The sequence below is a fragment of the Euleptes europaea genome, chromosome 8, assembly GCF_029931775.1.
Source record: "Euleptes europaea isolate rEulEur1 chromosome 8, rEulEur1.hap1, whole genome shotgun sequence".
Lineage (NCBI taxonomy): Eukaryota > Metazoa > Chordata > Lepidosauria > Squamata > Sphaerodactylidae > Euleptes > Euleptes europaea.
Window position 1 is genome coordinate 85499660 of NC_079319.1, and position 26793 is coordinate 85526452.

Here is a 26793-nt window from a genome sequence, read left to right on the forward strand (position 1 = left end):
CCCTGGCATCGCCAGTTAAAGGGACAAGGCAAGTAGGTGATGTGAAAGACCTCTGCCTGAGACCCTGGAGAGCCGCTGTTGGTCTGAGTAGACAATACTGATTTTGATGGACCAAGGGTCTGATTCAGTATAAGGCAGCCTCATGTGTTCATGTGTTCATTTTCTATAGATTTTCCATTGCTATGAACAACTAGGCACTAATTAAATCTAAAAACATTTATAACAAATCCTCATTCAAACCAAACAGATGTGTAAATAGCCTTCTTAACAAACAAGACGTTTCCCCTCTGATTGATGTGTCCTGTTTTTCCTCTATCATGGAACCCAAAGTGGTATACACAGGGCTCCTAGGGGATCTCCTATTGGGGCATGGATTGGACCCATGCCAGCTTGGTCTTAGTAAGGCCTCTGTGTCATAAGCCTTAGAACTGTGCCCTGGAGGAGAAGGAAGAGGAGGAAGGCAAACTGTAGCTCTTCTTCAGAACTGGATAGCAGAAAGTCTGCAGAGCACAGAGCTGTATCCTAGGAGATCCATGTGTGAAGTTCCATGATAAAGAGATAAGCAAAATTCCTGGCAAGATCCCAGAAAAAGACAATTCCCAGCAACTTCATGATATAAGTCTATTTTACCAGGAAGCCATCATCCCTTCTAGACTTGGCCATAGTGGCAACCTCCTTCTTCCTACTCTGACCTTTCGGCTAAATTGCTGTAATGAAGCTACCCTTGAAACCAACAGGGAAGCTGAAGATGCTCTAAGACATGGCTGCTCACTTGCTCTTGGCCATGGGCATGGCCATCATACATTTGAGTTAAAACGGCTATCCAGGTTACGTTGTTGTTTCAGGGTTCAATTCAAGATGCTGCAGATCTAAAGTCTGTAGCCCTCAGAACTATGCCTTTCATGGCATAGACTGATGACCTGTTGACTATGCCATCTTCTTGGGAAGTGGACATGTTCATGGAGGAGAGAGCTAGTCATGGCTACTAGTCAAAATGGCTACTAGTCATGATACATACCTATTCTGTCTAGTAGGGTTGTGCAAAAAAAAAAATCAGTAAATTTCAGTTTTGGGTTTATTGGGCCCAATTATTTTTTTGTAAACCTGGAATAAGCCAAATACCCATTCTAGTAAATATTGGTATTCGTCTTATTACCAGGTTTACTGAAAAATTCGGGCCCATTATAGTCTGTGGGGATATTTTTGGAGCTCCTGTGGGGGCATTTTTGGAGGTAAAGTCCCCAAATTTGCAGCATGGCTGCACGGGACTCTCCTTACACAGACACCAAAGTTTGGTGAACTTTGGGACGGGGGTCTGGTTTTATGGGCCCACAAAGAGGTTGCCCCATCCTCCAGGTATTTGAGAGCCGAGCTGTCCACAGGTTTCAGGTTCAGAAGTTCAGCATTGCTGAGGACTGATGGAAAGAGCTGATTTCCAGGCTGGCACCTCAAAGTCTGGGGGCTGCCTTCATATATGGGGCGCCTAGCATGATCACCATGCAAATTAGCTTCCAAACAAAGGAAAAAGGCTTAAATGCAAGAAAAATAAGGCACAGAAATGTTTCTTTTGGTAGCAAATTACATCCTGTGAAGAGTCCTTTATTGTTGTCATCAAAAATCTGATTTCAAGAGATGGTCACAATGCGGGGAAACAAATCCTCTACTTGGGGCAACCTTCAGTTTGGGAGCAGGTTTTCAGGGGGGAGTGACATTGGAGCCAGCCGAAGTCTTGACCACAGGGGCTGTCTGAAGGCGATTGCTCATCCACATGAAGAAATTGCCTTCGGAAGCCTGGTGGTCAGCAGCTGTTAAAGCTGGCTCTTTTTACTTGGAAGGTATATCCCTCCGGTTGGGACTTGGTGAGCCCCGTCTTTTACAAAACCCTTATGTTTGATCCAGATCAACCCACCGAAAGGTTGGTCAGACCAAGTCCGATTACATGATCCCCATCTCAAAATGGCCCCAAATACAGGACCCTAAAAAAACCCAGTTTTTTTTTTAAAAAAAAGATAGAAAAATGGGAGAAAGCACAGTGCCACGCCTCTGAGCAAAGACAAATAGCCAAACCCAAAAAAAGCCAGATATTTATTTAGCCTTTTCAGGAATTGACTATTTGGCTTTGGGGAGACCCCAAGGTTTTGGCATTCGTTAAATTTGAAGCCCGAAAATTACAAAAATGGCTATTTCTAGTTTATTTTTGGTTCAGGTTTATCAATATGCACAACCATACTCTCTAGTATTACAGGACCATGCCTATTATATCAGGTGCTGCAGAAGAACACAGGCAGGATAATGCTGCTGTAGTTGTCTTGTTTGTGGGCTTCCTAGAGGCACCTGGTTGGCCACTATGTGGACAGACTGCTGGACTTAATGGACCTTGGTCTGATCCAGCATGGTTTTTCTTATGTTCTTACTGGCATCTACAAGGACATGGGCTCTTTCAAGCATTGCCCCTCTGTTGTGAAACAGTTTGGTTGAATAAGTCCACTGGGCCTCTTTTCTGCCTAGCTTTTGTTAAGGTATATAAAACGTTGATACTTCAGTGAACTTTCTGGTAATACCAAACCCAACCCTTGGCAACCAAATCTATTCTTTCTGGATTTTTGTTGTTGTTGATGGACAGGCATTTGGTGTTAAGAATTTGTGGTATAAACTGGGCAAAATTTTAACTTCTTATGACATTTATTCTAAAATGTTCTTGTTGTTAGTATTTGGAAAGCTTTAATTGTGAATATGAACACAGAATGTAGAAAAGCATTTAATTTTAATTCACAAAGTTATTTTTTTATTATTACAGCCCTGTTGTTAGTTAACTTTTTAAAGTTCTTGTTCAAGGTGTTGGTGGGGTAGCCATTCAGATAGCCTGAGGAAAAGAGTTCTAAAGGCCAGCTGTCACAAGAAGGAAGATTTGTGCGTCCTATTGGATCTAACAGACAAGGCCTCTCTATATAATTTCAGTGTGTGGGAAGGTATATGTTAGTTTAATTTGAAACGGGGGGTATTTAAAAGTCAGTTTTGTTGCAGTTTTCTAAAAAAAACAACCCCTCCAGCCCTGCAGAAAAATTCCTTACAGGGAATAATGGAGCAGAAAAATATTGGAATTCCCCCCCCCCCCAAAAAAAACACAGATTCAAATACCAAACTGGTATTTGGAACATGGCTAACTGAGAATATCGAGATCCTTCAGCTCCTGGATATCTGGATCTGAAAAACACATTTTTTCCAGGTGGATATTCTTACTGCCCAATGTTAAATATTTCATCAAGAAAAGTACCAGCAATACCAGATTTTTTTTGTCCCACAGACAGTGAGGTTATTCCAAGCCAGTCATTACAGAATACATTTTGCAAGTGTCCTCTTTAATGCAACCACTGTGCTGCTTTCAAGCATGACACCGCATATGCAACTAGTGCGTTACCTGCCCTGCCTTTGCATTCTCGCAGACAACCACATCATAGTCTCTGGCGAGCTCTGGAGGGTTGTCATTGACATCAAGAATTTTAATTCCAACAGGAACGTGGCTCAGCAGGCCAGGACTGTCTGTAAAACACAAAAGCATGAAATGATTCAGCAGTTTCAACAGATGCTTGCCGACATCACAGCTTGTCCTCAAAGTACTTTGCCAGCCCAGACTCAGAGAGCAGCAGATTGGCGTGCAATTTCAAGATGATGGCTTGTCAGAAGGCTCCACATACTATGTCAGAACCATTGCAGGAATGACAACCTGATAAAGATGAGTTTGCTGAGAATCACTAGCTTTGTGAAAAAGCAATTCAAAGGCAAAGCTTGGCAGCTGAATGGAAGGTTAGGCAGGGCTGTCTTAACAGCATTATTAGGGTTGCCAACCCTCAGGTGGTGGGTAAGAAAGTCTCACAAAAACTGTAAGGTTGGCTAGAAATAAGGAACAGTAGTAGGCTCAGCACTCATGGGTAATAAACAAAACTCAATAAGAATAAATTCTTATATAAATACAATATATTCAAACAATGCTCCAAAAAAGCCAAGTTCACTAACCAAGGACAGTGCAATACAAAGATGCAATGCAAACATTACAATAAATAAGCGTAAAGAACAGCTGACAGCCAACAACACTGTTAAGGAGCGGAGAATCTCACTCCAAAAACAAACAATTTGGCTTGTCGCAGATCGCTTTGTTGCATCAGGCTTAGATGGTCAAAGGAAACGCCTTTCACTGAAAGACTCCATAAGAGAAGAAGCCCGTTTGGGGAGCATATGAATGATTCTTTGATTACACATTGAAGTTTAAAGCTTGTCTGGCTGAAGAAGCCACCTTTGGGTGGTGAAAACGCTGTGAATATCCGGAAAGGCGTTTCAGTGGAATCAGTGGAAGGGCAGCATGGTTAGTACAAATAAAAACCCATCTTTAATACAAGTGATTTGTCTTCTTTTTGCATATTCTACAACGTAAAGCAGAAACAAGCAGGCCCTGATTCTTTTTTCCCTTTTTCTTTTATAAAAGAAGGGGTACAAAGGGGAAAAAAGGGGAGAGGGGAAGAATAAGGGTTTCCACAATACAATTTAAAAAATGAAAATACACAAACATATCAAACAGATTGCATTGCCATGCTTTTCAGAGACATTATTCAATCAAATAATTACCCAAAATCTGAGGGGGGGGGGAAGAAAAGAAAATTAGTATAAATAAAAACCCATCTTTAGTACAAGTGACTTGGCTTCTTTTTGGGTATTCTACAAACATAAAAGCAGAATCAGGCAGGCCCTGAGTCTAAAGATGAGACAACATACCAATGCCATCCTTGCATATGAAAGGTTAATATGTTAGGAGGCAGTAAAATTCTTGCTGTGGGTGTACCTTCAAAGAAACGACCTCCTGCGAAGTTCTACGTTTGAACTGTCTGTTAAATTAATCATGTCAGAGTTTAGCACTAAAGTTCTTTGTGCCAGAACATACAAAACAATTCATTATGTATTGATCTAGCTTCAGTTCTGTAGATGCATAGGACAATGTTGCTCAGATTTATTTTTGATGCTTTCAAAATGACCCCATTCTTTCATTTGTGCGCTATAACATAAACGTCAATAGAAGCTTCAGTGGAAGAAACAGGCCCTTTCTGTTGTTGAAAGGTTGTGATCTCAAAAGTTGTTTGTTTGATTGAAAGGGTATAGAAGGAAATACCTACAATCGGTACAAGGTCCACAGGATCTTTTGAGTGCATTGAGTGCATTTGAGATGCCTACATATACCTCAAGAATTTCTTAATGTCTTTTTTCCTATCAGAACAGCCCCATTTTTTTCAAAGCCCCATCCCTGAAGTGGCACAATCCATTATTCAAAGATTCTATCATCCCATTCTAGGGTTACCAGCCTCCAGGTGGTAGCTGGAGATCTCTCGCTATTACAGCTGATCTCCAGCCAACAGAGATCAGTTCCTCTGGAGAAAAGGGATGCTTTAGGAATTGGACTCTATGGCATTGAAGCCTTTCCCCTCCCCAAACACTGCCCTCCTCAGGCTCCACCCCTAAAATCTCCTGGTATTTCCCAACCTGGAGCTGGCAATCCTATCCCATTCTGCTTCTTTTGCAGGGTAAGCATCATAAGCAGGGTAGGCAGGGAGTAAAGTTTGCTTTTGCATCACTGTTTGGTATATTAGAAGATTATCTGGCCAGTTGTTAGGGTTACCAGCTCCAGGTTGAGAAATACCTGGAGATTTTGGGGGGTGGAGACTGAGGAGGGCAGGGATTGGAGAGGGGAGGGACTCCAATTGCCAAAGTGTCCATTTTCTCCAGGTGAACTGATCTCTATCGGCTGGAGGTCAGTTGTAAGTAGGAGATCTCCAGCCACCACCTGGAGGTTAGCAACCCTACCAGCTGTAACCTCAAGGCAAGTGCAATACTTTGCTGATCTTGTGTAAAATAAAACATTAGGAGCATCCAGGGGAGATTCCTGCATGAACAGAATTAACCTTGAAGTTATTCACAAGACAAAAAATCTGTAGTACATTTGCCACCAGGACATAGGAAATAATCGTAACATCGGCCTCGTCACTGCAACAGGCAATCATCCAGAACTCTCTGCCAACTACAAACCAGGCTGGGTGATTAACATTCTGTAGCAATTATGCATGACAATGAATTTTACATTATCTGTTCAAGTTGCAGCCCTGTAATGACGTTTGAACAAAGGAAGGTTGAACTCATTTGCTTTAATTGTCTAATACTGGTCATTAAAATCATCTGATAATTTGCTGGGTGGAGAATATCAAAAGAATGAAAGCAAAACAAAACACAAAAACTGGGCTGTTCTCCGCTCCTTCCCTCCCCAACTCAGTTTTTAGATCTACTTCAAAACGTATACATTTCTGGGAAAAATGTCAACCCTTTTGTTGTTACCTAATTTTGAAGGATTATGTAATTAGGCCACTTTTAAAAATGGCAGCATGGGAGGTGCTGCAAAATGTTGCCTTTCCATGCTGCTGGAGTAACAAAGGAAAACCCTAGGAGTAGCTTCCACAGTAACTTCTCCACTATTGGACAATGCTGATGGGGGAGGAGCACCAATACGGTTGCCAGGTGGCTTGGAATGGTGGGCAATTGCCCACCAATCCATCTGGTGGCTGACAGCAAGGATTGTGTGTGCGTGCAGCCACAAGCAACATGATCCCATCACTTCTGGTTTACTTCCGGAAAGCTGCAGTGTGATAGGATGATTTATCACTCAAATGCGGGGTTGAGTGGTAAATTGTACCATTGTACTATGGTGCTTCCAGAAGTAAACCAGAAGTGACGGCATCACGTGCTTGTGGCCATGCACGTGCAGTCTCCACCCCCAAAAATCTTCCACCAGAGAAGAGGGAGGATCTGGCAACCCTAAGCTCCCAAGTGGGCTCCTCCCACATTGCCCAGGGCAGGCATGAGAAGTCAGGCACAAGTGGTTCTTGTGTCACTGGCATAAGTTAAAAAGGAGGCTTAAATCATGAAGAATAAGATCCAGAGTAGGGTTGTGCATACTGACATACACAAACCAAAAATAAACCCAAAACTAGCCATTTCGCCAATATTTGGGTTTGGGGTTGACCAAATACCAAAAACTGGGAATCTGCCCAAAGCCGAATAGGTGTTTGCTGAAAAAGCCGAATAATTATTTGGCTTTTTTGGGATTGGCTGTTCACCTTTGCTAATAGAATCATAGAATCATAGAATTGGAAGGGTCCATACAGGCCATCTAGTCCAACCCCCCCTGCTCAATGCAGGATCAGTCTAGATCATCCCTGACAAGTGTTTGTCCAGCCTCTGCTTAAAGACTGCCAGTGAGGGGGAACTCACCACCTCCCTAGGTAGCTGATTCCACTATTGAACAACTCTTACTGTAAAAATTGTTTTCCTAATATCCTAATACCTTTCCACCCTCAATTTAAGCCCATTATTGCAAGTCCTATCTTCTGCTGCCAACAGGAACAGCTCCCTGCCCTCCTCTAAGTGACAGACCTTCAAATACTTAAAGAGAGCAATCATGCCCCCCCTCAGCCTCCTCTTCTCCAGACTAAACATTCCCAACTCCCTCAGTCTTTCCTCATAGGGCTTGGTCTCCAGGACCCTGATAATTCTCATCACTCTCCTCTGCACCTGCTTGATTCTGTCCACATCTTTTTTTGAATTGAGGCCTTCAGAACTGCACACAATCCTCCAGGTGCGGCCTGACCAATGCAGTGTACAGTGGAACTATGACATCTTGTGATTTGGATGTTATGCCTCTGTTGGTGCACCCCAATATCACTGCATTAGTGTTTTTTGTCACTACTTCACACTGGCTGCTCATATTTAACTTTGCCCAAAAAAATTGGGCCCAATAAACCTAAACCCGAAATTTACTGATCCCAGATTCTTAGAACGGATCCCCAGGCAACAGAAATAATTTTCCCCAGAGAAAATGGCCGCTTTGGCCATTGGACTCTATGGCATAGAATTCCCTCCCCTCTCCAAACCCCGCCCTCCTCAGACTCCACCCCCAAACTCTCCAGTTATTTCCCAACCCGGAGCTGGCAACCCTACAAATGGTAGATTTATCAAGCTCAAGATGGGCTTAGAAACTTGACTGCTGGGCTGCGTTTGACTTGGTGGGTCAGAAATTGTGAAGGTGTGGCTTGTAAAGGGAAATATCTATGTGTCCAAAACAGTGCAAAAGAAAACACATGGGCAAGTTTTGTAAAAAAAAAAAAGGATATGATTAAGAAAATTTATTATTTAATATGGTTCAGAAAGTTGCATTGGTAAAGGGATAAAGACTGGGGCCTATACTACTGTATTGCTGCCTATCACTGTCTCCATACAAGGTAGTTTCTACAACATTTAATGCACTATGTTTAAATGCTTATGTTTTGTTTCAGGTTTGTTTCAGCTCAGTTTCAGATCCCTGTATGTTTTCAGATGTCCTATCCTATTGATTGTACTTGACTTGTACTATGTAATCCACCTTGAATTTCAGTGAGAAAGATGGACTATCAATCAGTCAATCCATCAGTAAAATTACATTCCCAATTTGGCAATCAGAACTATGTTGTAAGCCTTCCTGAAGCATTCTGGAAATCTTCCTCAAGGAATTAAAAAAAAAAGTAGATGCAGGCAACCTCTAATTCCAGTACAACAAAGGAGATATTTCTGCTTGCATTAGGTATGTTTTTAAATGCACCTCCTCCCTTGACTGACAGATATCCTGATCTTAAAACAAACAAACAAAAACCTGACTTACAGATATCCTGATCAAGTGGTTCCTTGCAGGGTTCCCAACTCAGAGCTAGCAACCCCTGAGAGATTTTGGTGGTGGGGCTAGGCATCACACAATACCACAACATCTCTTCTGGTTATGCAACTGGAAACCATGTTGCTGCTTTGCCATGATGACACTCCCCCACACACAACTTCTTCAGCTGCTGCATCTCTAGGGCTGTCGATTCGGTTGGTCTTGAACCGAAAAACAGCCGAATTTCCCCTGATTCGGCGGTTTTTAGTTCGGATGGAACCGAACTAAAAAAAGGCGGGAAAATGACGTGCCGAATTCAGCGAGTTCGGGGTGTTCGGCGAATAAATTTGGCAAATTCAGGGTTCAGCGCAGCAGCATAACCATCAGTTAGTAAGCAGCATTCTCCCGCGGCCAATCGGTGGCCAAGCTGGGTCTTCTTCTGGCCAATCAGTCGTGATTGAGTGCATGAGCCCAGCTGCTGTGTGGCCCGGGGAGAGAAAGAGAGAGTATCTGTTTGTGTGTGAGAGAGATCCCCCTTGGGGGGGGGGGGTGCGTGTCCACATTCGAGCCATTCCATGGCTGCAGAAGGCACATTTTTTGGGGTAGAGCCCCCAAACTTTCAGCATAGCTTCAGAGGACCCTTCTTGCAAGAACCCCCACGTTTTGTAAAGATTGGATCGGGGGGGGGCGAAATATGGGCCCCGGAAGGGGTCCCCCCCTTAATATGCATTTTATTCCATTTACAGCACACATTTGCTCCTTTCTGTGGCTGCAGGGGGTGCATTTTTTGGGGTAGAGCCTCCAAACTTTCAGCATAGCTTCAGAGGACCCTTCTTGAAAGAACCCCCAAGTTTTCTGAAGATTGGGTCGGGGGTTGCTGAGATATGGGCCCCAAAAGGGGTCCCCCTCCTTAATATGCATCTCTGACAATGGGGGTTTGCAATTAGCAGAGCTTGCCGCCCACGCCCCAAGCTCCCAGCCCCGACAAACAGCTGAGCTGCAGGGAGCAAGGGAGGGGCAGGTGCGAAGAAGATGGAACAGAAGACATCCACAGTAAGACCCGTTTTGGGGCTTTTCTCTATAATTTTTCTCCTGTGTGTGTGGGGGGAAGCAGAGTCTGTGTGTGTGTAGGGAGGGAGCAGTGTCTGTGGGTGGTGGGGAAGCCAAAGGGGGCTTTTGCCTATTCTGCCTGGGGTGTGTGTGCCCCCTCGAGTCTCTCCCTGATTTGAGGGGGGGGCTTCAGTTGTGTGTCCTCAGGTTTTCCCTCATTCATAAGATCGGTTAGGTCTATTTTGATGCTTGCTCAAAACTGGTTTTCAAATTGTGACTTAAAGAATGCATTTTCCTGGTCCCGAGTCCGATGCAAAAGGGGAAATTCCACCCCTCCTGCTCCTTTAGCATGCCTCTGTCCCTTTCCATGGTTTGCAAACTCCCAGGCGTCACGTGTTGCTTTGCATGGTTGCAAACGTGTTGCTTTGCATGGTTTGCATGGTTGCAAACCTGTTGCTTTGCATGGTTTGCAAACTTCTTCGCACCTGCCCCACCCTTGCTCCCCGCAGCTCAGCTGTTTGTCGGGGCTGGGAGCTTCGGGAGTGGGAGGCAAGCTCTGCTAATTGCAAACCCCCATTGTCAGAGATGCACATTAAGGAGGGGGGACCCCTTTCATTTCGGACCTCTACCCCCAAAAATGCCCCCCCCGGAGCCATGGAAAGGCGCGATTGTGTTTTTAATGGCTTTATTCGGCTGAATTTTCCCCCGAACTCCGGATCTCATGCCGAATTGCATGGATCCAAAGTGGGGGAGTTCGGACTTCGGCATTTCCTGAATAAAAACGGGCCAAATTTTGCTGAATCCGAATTTTACCCAAAAAAATTTTCAACAGCCCTATGTATCACAACAGCAGGACAGGGTTACCAGTTCTGGGTTGGGAAATACCTGGAGATTTCTGGGGAGAGCCTGAGGAGGGCAGAGTTTGGAAAGGGGAGGGACTTCAAAGCCTTATAGTCCAATGGCCAAAGTGGCCATTTTCTCCAGTTGAATTGATCTCTATTGGCTGGAGATCAGTTGTAATAGCGGGAGGTCTTCAGCTAGTACCTGAAGGTTCGCAACCCTACTAGGACCCCCTAGGTCAGTGGTTGGCAAACTCATTAGTCAACAGAGCCATATATCAACAGTACAACGATTGAGATATCTTTTGAGAGCCAAATTTCTTAAACTTAAACTATATAGGTAGGTACACTGTTTATTAATTTAATAAACTTTAATTTAAGTTTTAAGTCTTAATTAAACTATAGGCAATTAAAAACACTGGTCTTCTTGCCTAATCAGTTTCTAACATTAGTAAGTACTTTTATTTTTCATTTGTTGCGTACAGCTTGTACATCTTCCCTCAACACTGAACTTCCATTCTGTGAATTTTGCATTTTTTACAAGCACATTGATTTTTGTGTTTACTATATGGAATTTCATGGTGGGACTTACATGGGCCACTGGCAGACATTTTATAAGGGGATTACTGACAACTGCCCTCTCCCCTGAACTGCAAAAATAATAATACTGGAAGGCAGAGTACGCTGCACGGACCAGCCAGCTACCAGGAATGACCGCAGGGAGGGGAGTGAGTTCAAGGCAATCGACAGTTCATTTATCATGCAGATGGGACTGGGAGGGGGACAAAAAAAGAAGCTTCAGCTTCCTACACAGGCATTTTTTACAAGCAGGCACACTCAGTATATTGGCGGTTGCACACTCTGGCGTTTGCCGGAGTTTGGGTCCCTCTCCTGGCCTGCAGGTATTGACCAGGGGGGATTTCTAGCGGGCTCAGATGACCTCTGAGCATGTGGGCGGCAGCCCCTGTGCAACCCTCCCTCCGAAGTGCCCACGAAGCCCTCCGAAGTCTAGTCTGGAGGGTCCTTCGGCAGGGTTACCTGCGTGCCCCTCCTTGGCTTCTGTGCCGACCGCAGAATCACAGCTCTGCGCCCAGGCCAGCTCCTTCCTCTTCCATCAGACTCCCCCCGCCCCTTGCATGAACTCCAGGTGTCCCATCCCGCCTCGCCAGCCAGTGGGAGGAGGGCCTGCCGGGCCAAACCAACTGATGGCAACACTGGAGGGGAGCACAAACCTGGAGTGAGGATTCCAGACCCCCTTTTACTTTCCAATCATAGAACCAGCCTTTTTTTTTTTACTGCCGATGTAATCCGTCTCTTTTGAGAATGAAAGAGAACTTTGCTCCTCTGCTTTTCTAATGAACTACAAAGAACCAGGCGGGGCTGTAAGAGGAAAGGAGCAGTTTGCTAAATTGAGCACGCGCGTTTAGAGGGATGGTCTTCTCCTTCGGTAAAATGCAGCCTATGTTAGCGAAGGGTCTTTCCAGCCGTTCACGGTCTGCGGATCTAATTACAGAGCCGCACTCCAGGGGCCAAAGAGCCACTTGCAGCTCGGGAGCCGCGGTTTGCTGACCACTGCCCTAGGTGCCTTGGGATCAGGGGAATTTCAGTGTGGAAACAGTGCCCCCTTCCTTCTAGTCTTTTTTCTTTTCTCCTCCATAAACTCAACATCTCACTGTAGTGTGGGAGGGCCAAGCGTACATCACAGCCCACAAGGCAATCTCAACTGGGGGAGTGATTCCTAACTTTTCTAGCATTCGGTTACTGTGAATGGGATCCTATTGGCTTTTCCAGTCATGACAAAGGCCAGGAGGGGGTTCCTTTTGAGCACCAAAACAGCTATGCTGAAGATCATGGAGACTGCTTGCACAGCAGCAATGTGGGATAGGGAGGGGCTGTAGTAAAGAGAAGACTTAGGTCAGATGGAGCAAAAAAGGCTGGTTGGATCCCACCGTGTAAATCCTCCTTTTATTCACAGGTATGTGTAGATGGCTGGGGAAGGCAATGGCAAACCACCCCATAAACATAGTCTGCCTAGTAAATGTTGAGATGTGACATCACCCCACGGGTCAGTAATGACCCAGTTCTTGCATAGGAGACTACATTTACCTATGTGCCTGCTGAATTTTACCTTCGGATTAACAGGTGTGTGATCAACAAACGGGCCCATCTTTGTCTCAGCAGAATATCTGAGAACCTGCTGTTTTGCATCTTTCTATCATCTTTGTTTTGATTAGAATTCATGGCTCCTGCCTCAGAGCGCCTGCTAGCATCCTGGGCTAACGTACAGACTACGTTACCTTGGAATTGTTTTCAATTCCTCCAGTGTGTGGTGTGGAAGATTTTATTCATACAGCAGCAAGCTGTTCCTTTTATACTCGTACTCTCACTTTTGAAGGCAGAATAAGAAATATGAGATGTTTAAAGCAAGTATCTGCAAATCTGGAGGGGGGGAACCTTCTTTTTACAGTTGCTTACATTGCCCTGACTTTGAGGATTCCAAGGTTCTTGCAAAACTGCACATTTTGCTTTCAACCACTTTCCTCCCCAGGATATGCTACACAATTTGGGTTAAGAATTTACATCAAGCCACACAAAATATCAGATAAAAATATTTCATAAGGTTTCTTTCGGGATGTGTTTTTTTAATGATTTTATGTATTTATGACCACCAAGGAAGGCCTACTCAGGCCGAAAAGTGTCTGGTCAAGCATTGGTCTTTTATATTGTTTGTATATCAACTGTGCATTAGAATTTTATAACTGATTTTTATATGTAGCCTGTATTCCACGGCCTGTGTTTTTAACAATTTTATTGCATACACCTTGAAATAATTGTAATTATTTTGTTATATTATATAGTTTGTAGCTCAACCTTTGAACCTTAGTCTACATATTTGGTTGATTTCTCCCCCTTTTTTTGTTCTACTGTATCTTGCCTTCTGTCATAACAACAACACAAAAACATTTCGTTAGTACTTTTGCTCTGCTGTGCCTTCCTGTGCATAAAAATGAGAGAGTGCAGACGAGAAACAGGAAATCAAATCTGCTCTTCACCAAGGTGCCGGTGCTGCTGTCAAAGCCTGGACTGGTATGTTTTTGTCACTGTTTATTTCTCTGAAGAATATGCCGTATGTTCTGCCATCTGGAGCTCTCCGATAGCCTCTGCTTGGAAGTCATTTACAATCACCATGCGAGTCAGGGACTGCCGGGCTGAGGACTGACAGGCGGCTCAGCACAAACCCATCTACTGATCATCCTGGTTTGTTGTCCTCAAGCCATTTTTAAAAGACAAAAGGCCCTTGCTGTTTTTGCTGTGGAACGCAGGAAGGATAGTGCTGCTGCAGTTGTCTTGGGTGTGGGCTTCCTAGAGACATCTGGTTGGCCACTATGTAAAGAGACTGCTGGACTTGATGGGCCTGGGTCTGATCCAGCAGGGCTTGTCCTATGTTCTTATGATACTGGAACCATTCGAAACAATGGATCTATGAGGAAGCATCTATGAGGAAGAGGTTTTCTGTCCAGGGGTGCTTTTGCTTGTGTTTGTGGTAGCAGGGTCATTCCTGTTTCCTCACAACCTCATCTTTATTGTGCTTTGTTCCAGGCCAAGAGTTGGGGTTGCCAACCTCCAGGTACTAGCTGGAGATCTCCTGCTATTACAACTGATCTCCAGCCGATAGAGATCAGGTCCCCTGGAGAAAATGGCTGCTTTGGCAATTGGACTACATGGCATTAAAATCCCTCCCCTCCCCAAAACCCACCTCCACAGGCTCCACTGCAAAAACCTCCCACCAGTGGTGAAGAGGGGCCTGGCAAACCTAGTGGTGGTGGAGATATGCTAGCAGAATCTCACTGGAATGTTGGTACAACACCATGTTGTCTAACTCCCACATGCAAACATGAGAAACTCAAATGTGAGGAAACCCCAAGGAGAAGAAGGAGGTATAGGAGCTGAAAGAGCGCTTAGGTGGTACCACTTTTTCAAATCTGGAGCTCACACCAAATGTAGAACGCTTGAGCCCCCATTGCTTTCTGTTGTCATGGTGGAACATCATCCATAACTGTCCTTCCACCCTCTACATTGGATAAACATCCCAGCAGTAAAGATTGAATGGACATAAGTTTGACACCAGAAACCACAACATTCAGAAACCAGCAGGGAACACTTTCACCTTCCGGGACATTCAGTTGCTGGTTTAAGAGTTGCAGTTCTCTTTTGGGTTTGCAATTTTTTTTTGGTAAAATTCAGGTTTGGGTTTATTGGCCCCGATTTTGGGGGGGAAATCCCAAATAAGCCAAATTCCCATACCAGTAAATATGGGAATTTGGTTTATTTTAGGTTTCCTGAAAAAAAAATCATCCGTGAGGGGCATTTTTTTGAGGTAGAACCCCCAAACGTGCAGGATAGCTTGCAGAGATGCTCCTTGCAATAACCCCCAAGTTTGGTAAAGATTGGGTTGGGGGGCCCAAAGTTATGGGGTCTGGAAGAGGTTGCCCCTCCCACCTCCATACAAAAGCAGGAAGGTAAGAGTCAGATTCTCTGTTCACTAATCGGCTAATGCTTGTCTATGGAGGAGGGAGGGGTGACTTCTCCAGAGCCCATAACACCGGACCCCCTGACTCAATCTTCACCAAACTTTGGGATTCATGCAAGGAGAGTCCCTGAATGCTACCTTGAAAATGTGGAACCTCTACCCCAAAAAATTCCCCCACAGGAGCTTTGCAAAAAAAATCCCTTTTGTTTGCTATTGTGGGAATTTTCCATTAGCCAACTTCCGCAAGATAGCATCTATGTAGCGAAAGTCGGCTAATGGAAAATTCCCACAATAGCAAACAAAGGGGATTTTTTTGCAAAGCTCCTGTGGGGGAATTTTGGGGGTAGAGGTCCCAAATTTTCAAAGTAGCTTTCAGGGACTCTCCTTGCATGAACCCCAAAGTTCGGTGAAGATTGGGTCAGGAGGTCTGGTGTTATGGGCTCTGGAGACGTCGCTCCCTCCCTCCTCCATGGACAATTATTAGGGACAATTAGGCGGGAGGGGGCAACCTCTTCCCAACCCCATAACTTCGCCCCCCCCCCCCGACCCAATCTTCACCAAACTTAGGGGTTCTAGCAAGAAGAGTCTGAAGTGGTCATTTGCTGTGATAAGTGACTAAGGTTTTTAGATCTTGTATTTCACTGAAAAATATTTTATCTAATTTAACTAGTCATCCCAAGCAATGATACAAACTTTGAATTTAAAAAATCCTTTTTAATTATAGTTACTTCAGTATGAAAATGAAAAAGTAAAATATGAAAACACAAAAATATATGAAAATTGTTTTCATGAAAAGATCTAATATATTTTAACAAAATAATATAGATCTGGATACAGGTACACAATAGAAAAATTCAGAAATTCATACCTTTAAAGAGTCATGTTGGGGAGCCTTACCCAAAACAGCCTAAAGGAATACAGAGTCTGCCTGAGAAGGATCTCCAACTTTTCATAATTTTTGGATGCATATATATACCTTTTTTGAAAGTTGTTTACCACAAAAATCAGCAAATAAATGTTTTGGAAAAGTTGCAGTGTTCTCACACAGACAAAACTTCATTTGATTATGTTGTAACAGCATATAGTATGTATACTATTGATTGAGATAATATCGTCTATCGCAAACAGATGCAAAACTTCCCCCTTCCTCTTTTTCCCCTTCTGTATTCCTTAAAACACAATAAAAAACTTTTAATAAAAGACTAAACATGTCATTATTAAATTTGCATATAATGAGTTTCCATATATTATAAAAGCCAAACAAAATCATATGGGTAAGGAAATCTCCTTCCTATTCCCATTGGGGATTTAAAAGGTCACTTTGATATCATTTTTTTCCTGCGCTTCCATATCAGTAAACCACAAGTTTGTCTGGCCTCTGTTCTCAAGCAGCTGATTTTTGCTGACTGTACTCTCTGTTCCTTTCCCATCCACTCACATTTTCCATTCAGCCTTTTAATGTTTTATTCAGAAAAACCAAGAATTCATTCAAATTTATGCTGAAGTTTGTCAATAATCTATACTGTTAACACTAAATATATTGAAAACTACAGCATGACCCTGCAAGCTACCCAGAATGTTTGGGGGCTCTACCTCAAAAAGCCCCCCCCCAGGAGCTCTGCAAAGGCTGGGGAGAACCCGAAAAAAGCCAGATAATTACCCATTTTTTTGGGGAATGGCCAATTCGGCTTTGGCTTTCCCCCCAGATTTTGGAATTTGGTAAACCCAATCCTGAAATTCACCGAAATGGCTTTTTTTCCAGCTTATTTTCGGTTCAGGTTTATCGATATGAACAGCCCCAGTTCTCTTGCAAAGGGATTTTAAAGGGAGATTAGAAAGAGAGACTGCTGAATATTAACTAATAATGAAACATGCTACAGGTGTCCATACAAGAGAGGGTGCCATGTTACCTGTGTTCCTTCCTTTGCTGTGTTTGTGTGTGGTCTTTTCCAGTAGAGAACACTGACATTCTACTCTCCTATCACAGTGCACCATTCTTTCAGTCCTAAGCAAGGTTACTCTTTTCTCAGCCCGTTGACTTTAGTGGACTTAGAAGGGTGTAACTCTGCTTAGGACTGCATTGTATGAGAAATAAATAATGCATAGGAGGGCAACGTTTAAGTTGGATGATACTGAGTTTTATTTCTGCAGAGCGGCGACATGCAAAAATTCCTCCCCCTTCATCAGCCTCAATGGGCATGCAACTTCATAGATAAGCCCCGTCGAGGCTTTTAAATCTTAATTAAACCTGTCTGTTGGTGTATACTAGTTTATGATTAGGACTAAATTGCAGCCAAGAGTGTGCTGCCTTGGAAGGGGGGAAAGACACCACTTAAAAGGATGGTGCACAATATATCCAGGTCTCAGAGGTTGTGCTCTTAATGGTTAACTATAAAACTGCAGTTTACTAAGAAAATTTACTCAGTTCAAAGTATTAACTCAATCCCAAGAGTAGGAAGAACTATAAAAATCATTTTGCTGTCTTCATAAAATAGCCACGCAGAGCACTAATGCAGCCTTTGCCAGCGGCATCTCCTATAAATTAAAGTGCAAATTGGACTCGGTTAACCCACGGTAGTTAACGGCGAATGGAAATATGATGGGTGCATAGGAAGAAACCCCACCCGTTTTTACCATTTCATCTCATTCATCCATATAATTTGCTTGACGCCCTCTTGTGGTGGCTAAGAGATATCTGCAGTGCAGTCCTAGGCAGCGTGATACCCTTCCAAGTCCACTGAAGTCAACAAGCTCAGAAGGGGTAGACTCTGTTTAGGATTGCCCTGTGGTAGGATCCATGCTGAAAAGAGGGGAAATACATCAGCAGGGTTTTCCTACCGCCAGACATTTGGATGTGGAAGTAGAATGCAAAGTGACCATTAAGTAGAGCCATCTTGGTGTAGTGGTTAGGAGCAGTGGACTCTAACCAGCAGTAGTTAGGAGCAGTTTGATATTCCACTCCTTCACATGAAGCCAGCTGGGTGACCTTGGGCTAGTCACAGTTCTTTCTGAACTCTCTCAGCCTCACCTACCTCACAAGGTGTCTGTTGTGGGTAGAGGAAGGGAAGGCAATTGTAAGCCATCTTGGTTTACTCAATTTACTGAAATGGCTTTTTTTCGGTTCGGGTTTATCAATATGCACAGCCCCAGTTCTCTTACAAAGGGATTTTAAAGGGAGATTAGAAAGAGAGACTGCTGAATTACAACTAATAATGAAGCATGCCACAGGTGTCCATACAAGAGAGGGTGTCGTGTTACCTGTGTTCCTTCCCTTGCTGTGTTTGCTGATGGTCTTTTCCAGTAGAGAACACTGACATTCTACTCTCCTATCATAGTGTACCATTCTTTCAGTCCTAAGCAAGGTTACCCTTTTCTCAGCCCATTGCATAACAGGAGAACATGCTACATTTCTTTTGAGTTGCATAACAGGAGAACGTGCTACATTTTATTGTCCTAACACATGCTGTTGCCATTTTAAATAAAAGTAAAATAAAATGAATATTTTGGCTGGAAGAGGCAAATTGTGTATTTCCAGCTTTGTTACATGTGTGCTGGAATGAGTGGCTGAAAATACAGCCATTGTCTCTTTCAGACAAAATGGTGATCACATATCTAGGGTTGACAGGTTCCCATTTCCCACCGGTGGGAGCATCCTTGTGGTGGTGGGGGTGGTGGTGGAGCAATTTGTGTGTGCACGCAATGATGTCCGTTCTGGGTTTACCCTGGAAGTGATTAGGCTGCTATAGCATGCCTCTAAAAAACTCTATGGAAACTTCATTTTGCTATTTACAGGTTAAATAAATTGTTAAATAAACCCTAACCCTAACCCTAAACCACTGCTTTACTAGGTTGATACCTGCACACATAGCATATGAGAGACATATACTAACCAGTATTACAACTAGAACCTATCTGACTCTGCAGGAGTATATCGTATACCTTGCAGTTGTGGACAAGTTTACATCGGGACCACAAAACGCAACATACAAACAAGGATAAAAGAACATGAAAGATACTGCAGACTTGGCCAACCTGAGAAATCAGCAGTGGCTGAACATGGACTGACCCAAACAGGACACAGGGTCTTATTCCAAGACACTGAAAGACTGGACAATTCTACCAACTATTTTGTCAGATTGCACAGAGAAGCCATTGAAATTCATAAACATCAGCACAACTTTAACAGAAAAGAAGAGAGTTTAAGAATGAATAAGGCTTGGCTTCCTGTCCGGAAAACCTCCAGACTAACAAAGACTACAGTCCACAATAGCCATGCGGATTAGCTTTGGATTTCACACATTAACAGATCACTTCAGGATACAATGGTTCCACATTAACATACCACACCCTCATTAGCACATTGTCTTGATACTTACAGGATACTTTTTGCACGACAATGATTCAGCTCAACCCCCCTTTTATGACTATATATTACTCTTCCTACACACTTGACACTGAGAGACACTGTCCTTCAGTGTTACTCCTCTGAAGATGCCTGCCACAGCTGCTGGCGAAATGTCAGGAAAGAAAATACCAAGACCACGGTCACACAGCCCAGGTAGCCTACAAGAACCAATATCTGACCAGATGTTTGAGTAATTGGGAATAGATTTTACAACCTATGCACATGCCTGGTTGGGTTTGAACTGTTTGTATATGTATTTATTAATTTATTTCTGTAAATGTGTGCAGTCTTAACAAAGGTTTTAATTAACCACTGATGAAGGCCCTATAGGCCAAAACGCGTTTGGTATGTGGTTACAGTTATCAACCTCAGGAAATGCCCTTGTGCTATTTTAATGCTTTTAAATAATTTTAACCTTTAGCGCTTCTAATAAATTATATTTTTAGTATTTATAAACAGTATTTATACACAGATACATATATATAAAATTTCCTTTTTTTCTTTCCACCCAACCTTGGGTACCCAACCACATATCTAGGGTTGACAGGTTCCCATTTCCCACCGGTGGGAGCATCCTTGCGGTGGTTGTGGTGGGAGCAATTTGTGTGTGCACGCAATGATGTCCCTTCTGGGCTTACTCTGGAAGTGATTAGGATGCTACGGCATGCCTCAAAAAAACTCTATGGAAACTTCATTTTGCTCTTTACAGGTTAAATAAATTGTGCCCTGTGATCATTGCTCCACTCCTTCCTCAGTCCATTTCATGGAACAGCCAACCGAGTGAAAGTAATATTTATGTGTAGGGAAATGTTGGGGAGAGGTAGAAACACACTCCGCTTCTTAATTATTGACGGGACAAAGTAGATCTCAGACAGTTTATTTCCCATGTCTCCATCTTACTTATTCTGATTGCTAAGTGGCCTTATAAAATTTTTAAGAAGCTTTTGACATTTAATTTCACAGGTTATTAGCAGAAGCCTCCAAAAATAGTACATGGGTCTTAATCTTTAGTTTAGTAAAGGTACTTTCAAATGTCATCTTCCTTGTAATAAAGGCAGTCTCTATGAGCTGCCGCAATGTGAGGGTTAAGGGTGGAAGAAGCTAAAAAGGCCACGGTTCAAATTTCACTTTAGGCATGGTCTCTGTGCCCTATCCGCCTCAGCTGCAATAATGGGCTAATAATGTTGACTTCCTTCACAAGGTTGCTTTACAGATTGCTAAGACATGAAGAGCTTTGTGAAAGGCACTATAAAAATGCTACATCAGAGGTCCCCAACCATTTGAACCTGCGGGCACCTTTGGAATTTTGACACAAGGGGTGGGTAAAGTTACAAATTGGCTGCCAAATAGGGTTGCCAGCTACGGGTTGGGAAATACCTGGAGATTTTGGGGGTGGAGTCTGAGGAAGGCAGGGTTTGGAGAGGGGAGAGCCAGGGTGGTACAGTGGTTAAGAGTGGGGGTTTGGAGCGGTGGACTCTAATCTGGAGAACCGGGTTTGATTCCCCACTCCTCCAAATGAGCGGCAGACACTAATCTTGTGAACCGGGTGGGTTTCCCCACTCCTCCACATGAAGCCAGCTGGGTGACCTTGGGCTAGTCACAGATCCCTTAGAGCTCTCTCAGCCCCACCTACCTCACAGGGTGTCTGTTGTGGGGAGGGGAAGGGAAGGTGATTGTAAGCTAGTCTGATTCATCCTTATGTGGCAGAGAAAATCAGCATATAAAGACCAACTCTTCTTCTTCTTCACCACCACCGCCACCATGGAGTCCAATTGCCAGAGTGGACATTTTCCCCAGGGGAACTGATTTCTATCACCTGGAGATCAGTTGTAATAGCAGGAGATCTCCAGTCACCACCTGGAGGCTGACAACCATACTGCCACAGCAGCCGAACCCAACTACAAAATGGTTACTGCCGTAGCCAGAGCCAACCACAAGTTGTCAGGGAAAGTTACCATTCATAACTTTATAGTAGCTCTTCAACATTTCAGGCAGAAGCTTTGTTTAAAAGAATACCTTTCAAAATAAGCATAATGTTTAAAAATATCTTCTTGCACTCACATAGAGTAACACACTGAAGGTCCTTATGCTGCGGTGGCAGCCGCTTTCTAAAAACACTTGGCAGGCACCAAGAAAGGTGCCGGCAGTTGCCATCGTGCCCACGGGCATCACATTGGGGACCCCTGTGCTAAGTAGTCCTCTTTCCTTTGCTCTATGAACTCTATGGCTGCAATCTGGAGGGGGGGATCTCCTTAAGAGTTGGCGTAGGTAGGGTTGCCAACCTCCGGGTACTAGCTGGAGATCTCTTGCTATTACAACTGATCTCCAGCCGATAGAGATTGGTTCACCTGGAGAAAATGGCTGCTTTGGCAATTGGACTCTATGGCATTGAAGTCCCTCCCCTCCCCAAACCCCACCTTCCTCAGGCTCCACCCCAAAACCCTTCTGCTGGTGGTGAAGAGGGACCTGGCAACAGTAGGAGTAGGTGCCACTGTATCAATGGGGCAAACACGCTGGTGTATGGGAGAGATGGATCTCCGCCAGCCCCCACCACCAGTGCAGCCAATCGGGGAACTAAATCCCAGAAAAGAATGGCCACAGCTGCGTGGAGGAGGAGTTCCCAGGGTGTTCCTGGGGGCAGAGCTGCCTTTGGGCAGATCCTAACCCCCTTCGCCCTGGGAATACCCCCTTGAGCAGCAGCGGGGCTGTACCTCCTTTTTGGTGGCACAGTCTCTGTTTTCCTTTTAAAATTATTTTTTAATACCTCTTTTCTCCCTCTACTGTATGTTAGCTTCAAGCTCTACTATTGTTGGTAATGAGGGGTGTAACAGCAAATTAATTATGGGCATGGGAGAGGACGGGGCAGTTGAGTATGGGGGAAAGGCCTCCTGACTAAATACCACATGTGATCACTACTGGCCTGCTCAGGTTAAATTTTTAAGGAATATTTGAAAGACTTTTCTCTGTCGTGGTCCACCCATTTCCCCTTAGCACTTCCTTGCCTGAGAAAATGACATAGGTAATAACCATGGCTGTTAGAATCCACCACTCCCCAATTATAATTCTTTTCAAAGCTGAATGTAGGGCCAGATGGTAATCTTGTGCAGGGAAAAACCCCTGACATGCATGCATGCATGTGCAAACATACGCACAGTTCCAGAAAGAAAAGGCATGAAATCTCTTTTAAGACCAACCAAAGCAATATGGCACCAGCTACAATCCTAAGAACACTCTCCTGGGAGTAATATGATAATGACTGCATTGGGACTTACTTATAAGTAGACCTGCTTAGAATTGCTTCCACAGAATGCAAACTTTTCAGTTGTTCAGAATTCTTTTATCTGGCTGGATGTTAAACAAACAAACAGACGAACAGAAGAAAAGCCCTGCTGGATCAGACCCAGGCCCATCAAGTCCAGCGATCTGTTCACACAGTGGCCAACCAGGTGCCTCTAGGAAGCCCCCAAACAAGACGACTTCAGCAGCAGCAGCACACTGCCTGTGTTTCACAGCTCAATAAAAGGGGGTTCTTTTTTGTTTTTAATGGCCCTCCCGATGAATAAATCTGGAGAATTTGAAAGCTTGCACTCCGTTTTGTGTAATTTCAGTTGGTCTTGCTAAAAATATTATATGGCTTTTGTCTTGGACCAATGCGGCTAGCCGGTTTTGGGTTTTTTTTGTATTTTTCCTAGGTTTTTCCAAACATCAAAGACCAGGACTATATGGTTTATATGATGCATGATGCAGTAACCTTCTTCTTTTTCCACTAGTGTATAATAATATAGTAAAAAACCCCTGTGATGCAAGATCATTACGCTGAGTTTCCCTGCCCCATATGTTTTTTGTCAGGTTGCGGAAACTTGTAATTCAATTATAATGGATCATGCAATTTGCATTCCTGAATTTTGCCATGGGGAAGAGGCACCAGCATCAGCCGTACCCCTGCCATGTTCTTTCAGACATAACCTGACCACAGCAACAGCTGTACTCCAAACTCTTTTGAAACTCAACAATCGGTATTAAAGAAATAGCTCTGTATCAAAAAGAGAAATAAAATGGTCAATTGCCCCCAAGAGATCATTTCCTTTCTCCGTGAGAATGTATGGACTCTTAATCTTGTGACTGCCTACCAATTTCAGAAGCGGTGACTGTGATATTGTACCAAGAGATTTCTTCCCTGTCAAAAACCTTGGCTGTCTTAACAGTTCCAGTGTTGACATCAATGATGAAATATCTGTCTTCCTCCATATGGTGATCAATAAAATATCTAAAAAGGAAAGCAAAAAAAGTTAAAACTTCAGACATGCTTTTCATTGAAAAGGGATCTCAATTAATTGGCCAGTTAAATCTACACTGTGGAAGGGGGGAGGACTCCATGTCAGAGCACACACTTTTCCTGCAGAAGGTCTCTGCTGGTTTAACTGATGTTGAAAGGAGTTCAAGGGCACCCCCTGTTAAAAGATCTGGGTCTCACGTTCAATTTCCGGTATCTCTCACTAAAAGACCTCAAGTAGCAGAACTGACAAGAACCCTTATGACCATAAGAGATATCCTTAAAAGCCACTGGGAGTAGACATTATTGGATTAGATGTGCCCATGGACACAATGCATTCTTCTGGATTGAACAGAGATCTGGAATTCTTGTCTCATTACCAATACTAATTTCTCCATGCCTATGACCCCTCTGCATATCACACGAATCCAATCACATCTGCCAATGCCATTTACTTGCTTTTGGCATTTACATTGCCATTGTGCGTCTAATTCACTCTTCTCTACTTAAGGACAGATGGACTCACATTCTAGCTGTATCTGAAGAAGTGAGCTGTGGCTGAAGAAAGCTCAATACCCTGTCAGAAATTTTGTTTGTCTTTAAGGTGCTACTGGACTCTTGCTCTTTTCTACTGCTACAGACAGACTAACATGGCTATCCATCATGAAATTATGATAGCAACATATAAATTTGTCTTTTGAGCACAACAACTCAGAAATCAGGAGCTTGACAAAGGACATCTGTGCTTTCATTAACATATTAACGTATACATACAAACATACCAAATGTCTAAACCTATGAAGAATTTATGCACAATAAATCAGTTAATGACCAGTGTTCAACTACACAGTGAAGGGCAATAAGAAGAGTTTTCTTAAAGAGGGGGCAGCATTTCCACCAATTGCTCCCTCCCTGTACATACCCCCACTATGCTGTCCCTGAGAGATTACCAAGAAAAAATTGTCAGAGGGCTCAGCGATCTGCACTGCAAGGAAGGAAATGGGTCAGTTGCATTTAGAAGGTTCCAGGTTCAATTCATGACATCTCCAATTTAAAAGATCAGGGAAGTAAGACCTGTTATGCAGGGACATTTCCCCACGGTCACCCTGTTGACTGCTTTGGGGATTCCTTTTGATTATGCATGCCTTTTCCGCCCGTTAGAGATCGACTCACTCTCCCTGCACATTTTGCCCCCGTTATCCAGATTCTGGCTAAAACAGCATCTGGGAAACATGGGCAAAACACATGGGGAAATTGAGGCGACCTTTGCCGAGTGGAAAAGGTATGCATAATCAAAAGGAAGCCCCAAAGCAGTTGGGGAGGGTGACCGTGGGGCTACGCCCCTGCATAAAAGGCCCAAGTCATCAAAGACCTCCACCTAAGACCTTGGAGAGCTGCTGCTAGCCAGAGTAAATGATACTGGCCTTGACAGGCCAATGGACTGACTCAGTATAAGGTAGCTTTGTGCGTTCATGTGAAGCCAGTGGTGAGTGAGTAAACAAAGGTGATATATAGTCAAAGGGGAAGCGAACAGACTAGACAAAGACAGAATGTAAAGTAGATGCAAGATGATGGATCTGAGAAATCAGAAAGTAGGACACTGCGATAACCAACATAAAGAGCTGATCAGAGTGTTCACTAAAATCTTAGTGGTAAAGACAGTCAGGGAAGGCCAACATTTATAAGCGTTCAAAAGCTGTCAGGGTCCTAATAATGCTATATCATGGATAAAGGAATCAAAAAAAGAGGGAAGTATCAAACACAATGCTAAGATTATCCACCTCAGTGTAGGAAAGGATTGTAAGAGAACTGCAAAGCAAGGAAAATGAAGGAAGAAATGCTGGAGTGCCAAGAGGGCAGTGAAGAAGCTCCACATTAGATAGCTTAGTTTAAGAAAATGGAAAGAAAGCCAAATGAAAACATTAAAAAGGATACGAGCTAATATTGGACGATGAAGCAGAAGATCTTGAACCAAAAGGGTGCAGCTGTAGATTACCCACCCAGATGTGATGCTTAAATGAATATGCAATATAAAAGTCAATCTTAGTTGAAAGAAAGAAAGAAAGAAAGAAAGAAAGAAAGAAAGAAAGAAAGAAAGAAAGAAAGAAAGAAAGAAAGAAAGAAAGAAAGAAAGAAAGAAAGAAAGAAAGAGGACCTAGGACCCATCTCTGGGGTTCCTAGAATAACTCTGAAAAGCAAACCCCCTATATTTCAGATAACCAGTCTGCAATTAGTTCTCTGGGAGCATCTGTATCCCTGGTGGTTATAACAGGCTAATAGTCTTAGAACACTTTTTTGGCAATTATTTAGAGATTTATACTCCACTTTTCTCCCTACTGAGGACCCAAAGTGGTTTATAACATTGTTCAATTCTCTTCTCAACATTGTTCAATTTTATGCTCACAATAGGAGCCCTGTAAGGTAGATTAAGCTATGGGAGAGTTACTGGCCCAAGACCACTCAGCAAACTTCCATGATGGGCGGGGGGGACTTGAATCAAGATGGCCCACATCCTAGCACAACGCTGTGTCCAAGCTATATAATGTGAATGCATTCAAGAGCCAGTATCTAAATCTTGTCCCCCACCCCACCAGCCAACCTGAAATTGGATAAGGGGGGCGGGGGAGACTACATAGTATAGCTACATTAGAAAAGGATATGTGATTGATTTCTCCTATTTTTGAAGCATGACAGCCAGCGTGGTGTAATGGTTAAGAGCGGTGGTTTGGAGCAGTGGAGTCTAATCTGGAGAACCAGGTTTGACTCCCCACTCCTCCACATGAAGCTAGCTGGGTGGCCTTGGGCTAGTCACACTCTCTCAGCCCCACCTACCTCACAGGGTGTCTGTTGTGGGGAGGGGAAAGTGATTGTAAGCCGGTTTGATTCTTCCTTAAGTGGTAAAGAAAGTCAGCATATAAAAACAACACTTTTTCTTCTTCCTCTTCTTCTTCCTCTTCCTTTAAGCAAGACTGCAGA

At 43.5% G+C, this 26793-nt stretch overlaps 1 protein-coding gene across 1 annotated transcript in view; it reads right to left on the reverse strand.

The window, feature by feature from the left end:
- The window catches only part of CDH18 (cadherin 18), a 222992-nt gene that overhangs the window by 14056 nt on the left and 182143 nt on the right, over positions 1 to 26793 (reverse strand). Inside the window, exons 7-8 of the mRNA XM_056854114.1 lie at positions 23675 to 23811; positions 3419 to 3540 (exon numbers count right to left, since the gene is read on the reverse strand). Coding sequence (XP_056710092.1) covers positions 3419 to 3540; positions 23675 to 23811 — 259 coding nt within the window. The remainder of the gene's footprint in view (positions 1 to 3418; positions 3541 to 23674; positions 23812 to 26793) is intronic.